Genomic DNA, 8,306 nt, shown 5'->3' on the forward strand with positions numbered 1-8,306 from the left:
CTGTCTTTGGGGCGAGGGGGCAGCGGGGCCGGTTCCCGGGCTGCGGCTTCGGTTCTGCCCAGCCCTGCCAGGTGTCTGGGTCTCGGCGGGAGGTGGCGGTCGGAACCGGGGCCTTGCATCAGGTGCCAGCCGTAGGCCACCTGGGTTGGTGGCCTGTGGCCTGCGGACCTTGGCGATAAGATCCCCCTGGCTCTGCACACCAAGTGTGCCGAGCTCTTTGCCTTTCCGCCAGGAAGGGTTTTACTGCCAGTAATTTTTCTTTGTACCGTGTTACAGTGAAACGGTGAGAATGCAAGAGACGCTTAAGTGCTCGTAGTTGAGTTAGTGCTTTACAACTGGCCGTGCTTAGTATATTAAAATGAATTTTAAGAAATGCGCTGTCTTTCCTACTGTCGTTTAACTTGCGGCGCTTGACGCCTGCGGTAGCTTCCGAAGTAGACCAAGGTCAGTGGTAATCTTTCAGCTGCTCTTCTGCTCATTTGCTTGTAAAATAATATCTGGTTTTGACTGGAGCTTGTACTTGGATTAGAAATAAAGATCATTAAATGCGGAAGGTACATTACTTTGGAAACTGTGATGTTTCCATGGAGATGGGGATATAAGAAATCTTAAAAGATTTTAGAGCTGTAGGCTGATGCTCCTCCAAAAGACTGATTCTTCAGCAGATGGTGCAATAACGTGAGGTCATTTTCCACTTCTGCTGTTACTTTAAAGCAGGTCAAAGTTCTCTTGCTAGAGGTTGATAATGTAGAAGATCCTGGGACAGGGCTCTCGAAAGAAGCGGTATTCCCAGCTGTTCAGCGGAAAGGGGACTATACCATTGGCAGACCTTACTTGCAAGGTCTTCATTTTTAAGTAATATAACTGCATTTCATGTGGTGTGTAGGAATTATGTAAACTGCTAATTAGGCTGTGCGTGTCTTATAGCTGTGACTAGGAACTGGTGATCTGTTCCGGTCCGTTTCTGACCTACCTTAATAACCCCAGAGTCTGCTGATAACACAGTAGAACAAAATTGGCTCTGCTTACCTGGGTCCATCTTGCCCCAAACGCGTAATCAGACTCCCATTTTAAAACCTTAAAGTGGTGCTCTCCGAAGACTAGTATTGTACTATTTTTGTGTGCTAAGATTGCTGTGGTTTTGAAGCTGACCTTTTTACTGTCATAAAAACATTATTAAGAAGACAAGAAAGGCTGTAAATGTAGTTGTGAATGTGAAAAAGTCAAATGTACCAATATTAATCTTAGTCATAAATCCACTGCAAGCTGTTCCAAGTGTTCTTTACTGTTTGGCTCATGAAATAGGTGATGGAAAACTAAATCTAAAGTTTCATGTGGATTCAAGCTATCATAAAAGCTTACTGTTAGTAGAAGGGAGAGGTCTTGCCCTTGTATTTTCCTGGTTTTGACTGCGCGATCCTGTTCCCTACTTTGTGTTGTCCCTTGACTTCCTGCTGGATTTTTACTGAGATGATGTGGTTTTCTTTCACTTGAATGACTTTTTTTGCTGGGGCGTTTCTTTGCTGCTGTACTGAGTTAAAGTCAGCTCACGAGTGCGTTCTAGCTGGGGAGGAGGGAGTGGAATCCTTTCCCCTGTTGGCAGTGGTGCACACAGATCGATTTCCCATGGGACTTCCCCCTTAGTTTTCTTTGTATTACCTTAGTTACAGTCTTCTCTTCTGCTTCCAGTGTAAAGAAGGTAACAACTTATATTTTTCTCTTCTTACAGGAAGAGGATGATTGGAAGGAGTTTGAGCAAAAAGAAGAAATTGATTATAGTGGTCTTAGAGTTCAGTCCATGCAAATAAGGTACTAATTTTTTTTTCTTTTGCTCTCCAGTATAATCATTACCCATGTCTAAAAAGTATGTTCTTTCTTCAGAGCTGCCTCCATGGAGTCCAATTAAACAGGGGTTTGATATATTTCTGCCAATATTGAAGTTTGCTTTAGGGTAACTTAGGTTTGGCTGTTCTCTGCTGATGTTCTCTTTATTGTCTAAATCTCTGTTGGTACTCTAGGTCTATCTGTTCTGGTTGGGACTCAAATTTTTATTGCAAATGCTTAACAGAAAGATAGTAAAGTAGGAACTTCTCTGAGGGAGGAGTGCAGGGTGGTAGTTACCCTTACAGCAGTCAAATGATTCAGTGGGATCTGACTCAATCTATTCAGCATCTCAGTTTGGGGAGTGAATTCCTGAACCATTGCATTTTTATTTCAAAAAAAACCAAAAATGCGGTTGGTAAAAGTAGCGTCCCTATGAAAGATCCCACAGGACTGCATTTATGAGTCTCATCCAAGATTCTTTGTTTGCTTTTTCATTAGATGATTCCTGTAGTCTGGTCCAAAGTGAGTCTACTTAAGCCTGTCCTGGTTAAGAAAAACGTTCCATCAGATCAGAAGAAGGATTTTTATGACCTCAGTCTTAGACTGAGAATGTCACATAATCCTCATTGTCCAGGTGTTGATGATGTTCAGAATAATGCCATCTTAAAATCATCTTCCCTGTAGGCAGCGCAATAGATGTTTTCTTCATTGTTTGAGCAGGTCTTACATATTCTTTGATTTATTTATCTAACACACACACCCCCCCCACCACCGCTTTCAGTTAACTAGTCCTTTTAGGCAGTTTGCGCATATTTGGTCCACAAGCTCTCCATACCATTGAAGTGTCACAGCGGATAATCACGTGTCCGAATGGACAAGGAACAGTGGGCTGCTGCTTCACTGACTACCAGTGCTGTTGGATTGGGAAGGGCGTACGTTGGCTTTCCAGACAAAGGCCGGCGTTCTGAATGCTTTTGATGCTGTGGCAGATTTTCAGGCATGTGGAAGTTTCTGCCACAGGATTTTGTAACCACCCGGCCAGTGGATTCAAGGCGAGAGTGGAGAAGCAAACGGAAGAAGAACCCACTGGAGGTTATAAATTATCCAGCTCTGGAGATCTCTTTGCTGAAAATAAGACACAGACTACCTGGTTGGGGTGGGATGTTACGTGTACTTACTCTGTTCTAGCTAGTCTGTAGGCATCTGCTTTTGACCGTCGTTTCAAATAAGATAGTGATGTGTTTACGCCCTCGGTCCGGCTTACCATGGTTGTTACTGTATTTGAATGAACAGTGAAAGGCCGTTTAATTTTCAGAAATGGTAGGTATTTTTGACCGTTCTCTGATAATATACAGAAAGCTTATCCGATCATGATTAGTAGGATTTGGTGTATTATAAACTACTTCTGTATTCACACTTTGCTGCTGCTCTTCAGATCAATGTCTTGGGCTAACAGCCTCACACTCTATGGATGTCCTACGTACCACACAGCTTTCTGTAGTAGCTTTGTCTAGTAAATTTATTTTGAGTCTCTGAATATTTCTATGCAAAATAAAACAGTCTAAATAAAATACAGTCAGGCTTTTGCATAGGATTTATTTTTTTTAAAAAACGACATCTTTTTCTCTCTGTATTTTTTGATTGCCTCTTTAAAAAAAAAAAATCTGAGTCAGTTTCTAGATTATATTAGTATGGGTAATACAAGAGTGTTTCTCAGGTGTCTGTGGTTATAGGGACAGGGAGCTCAGGACTTGCTTTCTGTCACTACTTTTCCACAACTACTTCCTGCCTAAAGCATTTTATGGAAGCTGGACTTGTAGCCCTCTCCTGCTTTATCTTCTCATCACTTCCAAATGCCTGACTGTCTTAAGCTCAAAATGAGAAATCAGTTTATTTGATCACTTAGTACAGTTTGAATTTGTCTTTTTTTTTTTTAAGAACTTTTTTGCTTCTCAGTTGCCGAGTTACATAGCAGTGTGCCAAAAATTGTTCAGATGGAAGTACTGATACAGTGGTTACTGGACTAACGTAGTCTGGTTAAATCTGGTATCTTCAGTAGCCGTGAAGTCTTGTCTATGGCGATTGTGTAATCTCTGGCAAGTCTTAAACCTCTGTTTGTAAAAAATAGAATCATAGAATCATTATGGTTGGAAGAGGCCTCAAAGATTATCAAGTCCAACCGTATACCCGATGCCACCACGCCTGCTAAACCATGTCTTCAAGCGCCACATCTAAATGTTTTTTGCTACTTACCATTTCTCTTTTATAGTGAAAAAGATGATGATGAAAGTGAAAAAAGAGAAGAACCTGGTGACAACTGGGAGGAGACTGGTGGTGGTGTAGACAGATCATCTGGGCCTTGGAACAAGTCAGCTCCTGCACCAGCACCTGTTGTTGAACCAATTGGTAAATTTAACTCGGAGTTGTTGCTTTTTTTCAGTCAGAAGCATATCAGGTTGAATTAAGCTGCGCAGAGGGTAGAGCTCAAGGAGCAGCTCCTATTCAGGCACCTTCTAACGTACCGGTGGCTTGTTTGACATACTAGCAAATGAGGAAATTTTCCTGGGAAGGGATCTGAGGAAATGAATTGATAGTACTGTCAGATACTTTAGATAAATGCAAATGGAGGGGGTTTTATTTCTAACTTGGAAAGGCTGGGGAGTGGGAGCATTCCATCTTTGAAGGAGATCCCTCTACTTTGCCATCTACAGAATATCTGTTGGAAGCGCTTCTGCTGATCTAAAAATACTGCTTTGACAATTAAGGGGGTGTTCAGCCAGTATCTGATGTCTGGTATGGCAGTTCTTGAGTATGGTTCCGTGGTTAGTAGTACGCTTTTCAAATCACTTCTAGGGTACAGAGAACATGACATTGCAAAATTAATTCTTTAACTGGGATAGGACTTTAGTTTTGATTAAATACAATTTATTAGCATCAGCGGATATAAACTACTTGGCCGTGATCTGAGTTCAGACTATTCTCTTCCATTGAGAAATGTATTGAAAAAGTGGCCTGCTGTGTGTTTTCTTGCTTGGACAGGCAAGGAGGTAGAATTAATCGGTGTTATTTCATTGTAGATCGTTATCTTAAATACAAACTATTTGGGTATTCTCTTATGCATCTGGAGAGGTGCTTTAAATAAGATTTGGCAAATATGTGTCTTTAAATATCTAGTTTTAAATGTAAGCTGTTAATAAATTGCAAATAAGAAATATGAAGTACTCCTCAGTGATTTTGATTCCCTAAACTTTGTGAGACAATACACTGGAGCCACATTTTAATTTGACTACTACGTAGAGGTGACATCTGATTTCCTGCCTTGTCTAAAATATTTAAAATATTTGCTTCCAGAGCTTTAAGAGGTACAAAAATGTACTTGTAAGATCATTTTCTTTTTTCATTTGTGGTGGTTTTTTGTTGTTTGTTTGGTTTTTTCCCAGGTATGAATGCAAACTTATTCTCTTGTCTAAATCTTGTTACAACTAGTTACAGAAACCCCAGAACCGGTTCAGACTGGTGGTGTATACAGGCCGCCTGGTGCCAGGGAGGGCGGCAGGCCACGGAGAGCGCAGCAAGGACCACCAGAAATCTATAGCGATACGCAGTTTCCATCACTGCAGTCCACCGCCAAGCTTGTAGACAGTCGGAAGTAAGTACATTCCATTAATTCCCTAAGAGACATATTTTAACTGCCTTCTCGAAGTTCTTATTTTGTTTTGGGGCTTAAGCCTGAATCTTTCCACAGAGGAAAGAAATAACTGAGAAATAATTCTCTTTGGCAAAGAGAGATGGGAGAGATCTTAACTGTATTTTCCAACTGTAGGAAGGGCTTCCCATGAAATAACTTTGATAGGTCATAGCCCAGTGAGACAGCCAAACAGGACTGCCAGTTACCTTATCTGTGACCTGCCGAAGGATTTCCCTGAAGCAGAATGTTTTGGCTCTTGACAGCAGCTGGTTCCCTGAGATATTAGCCGTGGTGAGGCTCTGGGCTATTACCGTCAGTACACATGAGTAGGATGTCTTGAGGACACTGCCTTCTCATTAGAGATACTGAGCTAACTTAAATGGAGGAGTGGGTTTTAATACAAATATAAACCAGTAAACTTGCTGTCTGAGCTGCGGTTTACAATGGTAAGCCCCCCCCAATTTTGCCAAAGTGTTTTGTATTTTGTGGTGCTGAAGACTTGAGTCTCACCTTGCTTTTGAGTCCTGATTTTTCCATAACCTCATTCACTACAGAAGAGATAGCTAGGCCAATGCCTAATTCACTTGGGTTTTGGGGGTTTGTTTTGGGGTGTGGGGTTTTTTATTTCCTGCTTGCTGTGTTACTGGCTCATACAGCCTAGCAGAAGCTTTGATTCTTCTGTTTTTCTTGGTGTGGCTTTGTCCGCTTGGCAAAAGAGACATGCTGTCATTGATGCTTTAGGGTTTGAATGGTGCAGAGTGAGCTAAGATTAAATTCTGAGTGAGCATTCTAGAAATGGACTTCTGCTTTCTAAAACCTGTTTTTCATAAATGCACTTTAAATTTACTTTTGGGAATGTTAAAACTGAAATTTAGAATGTAATCTGAATTGTACTGGGTGATGAGCTTGATTCTGGAGATAAGGTTTTGCAAGATTGGCTTGGGAATGTTTGGCTGTTGTGTTAAAACTCTAGATCTTAGCGTTCTGTGTTCGTAATGTTTTTGTTGGGGTGGGGTGGAAATCAAATAGAAATTCACAATTCACAAGCTAGTGATAAGATATTTACTGATCACATTTATTTTCCCTTAGGGATAAAGAAATGGAGAAGAGCTTTGAAGTAGTAAAACACAAAACTAGAGGTAGGGATGAGGTCTCAAAAAACCAGGCACTTAAACTTCAGCTAGACAACCAGTATGCTGTGCTTGGGGATCAGTAGAGCTGCATACACATTACAATTAAGGAATGCTTTTTTGGTAACCCTTCTACTAAGGTAACTAAACTACAGCTAACGGCTATGATGAACATGCCACCTTATTTCTGCTGGATCTGCTGCAGCAAGTGCAGACTACTTTGACGTAAGTGATTGGTTCTCCTGCACTATGGAAGCATAATATGTTTCAACTTCTCCATTGGATATGGGGCAAATTAATGTAAATGGTTGAACGAGAGTCATCAGTGTTCTTTAATTGCTCAGAAAGATACCTACAGCCAGTGGTCATTTCAAAATCTTTTTATGTTCAGATACTGAGCCTTCGTAAAGGTTGACTACCTCAGACTTGCTGCACTCATTGTGGACACCATGTGGATCACAACTTCTGGAAGAGAAGGTTACAGCTGTTTTAGTGGCCATCTGAAACTTGAAACCAGCTCTACTGGATTCCTCTCAGAAATCCTGCAGAAGTCAGCCATTTGGTTCCAATTTGCTATAACAAAGATTTAAGTGACCTTAATGACAAACCTGTTCTGTTCCCCTTCTGAGGAATCCTGTCATGTGTAGCCATAGCCTACTAGAGACTTCCGGAGCGTACCGTACCACTCGTACTACCCAAGTATAACGGAGCTGTAGTTTGTTTACCTTTTTAGATAGCTGTACTGAAGTAACTGCAAAACAAATTAAAACTCAATCGGTGTCGGATTCGAGGAGTGATGGGTTTGAATGGTCTGTTTGCCATTTTCACAGTTACCTGTTTAAGCTTTTTTTTTTTTCTATTTTCCCCCCAAAAATGCCTGCCTTGTTTCTGGTATCAAATTGCAGTATATTTAAATAATGATGCGATGTTGTGGTGAAATAGGATTTATTTTGGTTTTGGTCATGAGGTTTGTCTTTCCCATCCTAAAGCAGGAAGACTTAAAAGAGTTTTGATTTGACACAGAGGTATCCAGACTCCAACTACTGTCTTCAGAATTTGTCTTTTAAAAATGAGATACAATGCAGTAACAATACTAGATAAAAATTTCTCCTCTATTAAAAATAGTTATCTGTTTGTCGAAGGGTAATGGTTACTTGATAACCAAAATAACTTAGTATGCAGAGAGATAACTAAAGCTGGCAAGTCTTATTTGTTTGGCTACTTCTGTCAAGCATGCAGGCTTTTTGAGGCAGAAATCCTCTAAGTAAAATACATAAATGGTGTTTATTCAAAGTCAGGAAGTCTAGTAATAATGGAAGGCAGTGACTTCTTTAAGTTGTTGTCATCTCTGACTTAATTTAGTGGAAGTAGGCAAAATGGCACTGATACGCTAAGAATATTGGGCATTGCCCATAACTCTTGATTCGATGAACGAAACCTGTCAAGTACCAAGTGTCCTGCTGTAACTGTTTTTCTCTTCTCTGAATTCTTAGACCAGAAGCAAAATGAAGTACAATAGTGGCGTGCTCCAGTGTTGAGGTTTCTCAGAGTAAATGCCAAAACGTAGACCCAACATCTGTAAGAGTTGCCAATGGCAAGAAAAACAAGGGAACAAACCAAAACTTGCTTATGTGTGTGTGGGAGCACTGTGCCTGTGCAGGAGA

At 40.8% G+C, this 8,306-nt stretch overlaps 1 protein-coding gene across 2 annotated transcripts; it reads left to right on the forward strand.

The window, feature by feature from the left end:
- The first annotated feature begins 1,731 nt into the window (after window positions 1-1,731).
- CDV3 (CDV3 homolog (mouse)) lies at window positions 1,732-7,706 on the forward strand. Of its 2 annotated transcripts, none has more exons than XM_009700652.1 (4): window positions 1,732-1,809; window positions 4,094-4,230; window positions 5,311-5,473; window positions 6,602-7,706. In XM_009700652.1, exons 1-4 carry the CDS (start codon window positions 1,799-1,801, stop codon window positions 6,726-6,728), a joined length of 438 nt encoding a protein of 145 aa, XP_009698954.1. In that variant the 5' UTR covers window positions 1,732-1,798; the 3' UTR covers window positions 6,729-7,706. The 2 variants fall into 2 exon arrangements, with proteins under 2 accessions (XP_009698954.1, XP_009698962.1); XM_009700660.1 differs by having other exon boundaries at window positions 1,734-1,809; window positions 7,034-7,705.
- The last annotated feature ends 600 nt before the right edge of the window (window positions 7,707-8,306 follow it).

This window comes from Cariama cristata, unplaced genomic scaffold (assembly GCF_000690535.1).
Source record: "Cariama cristata isolate BGI_N322 unplaced genomic scaffold, ASM69053v1 scaffold4650, whole genome shotgun sequence".
NCBI lineage: Eukaryota > Metazoa > Chordata > Aves > Cariamiformes > Cariamidae > Cariama > Cariama cristata.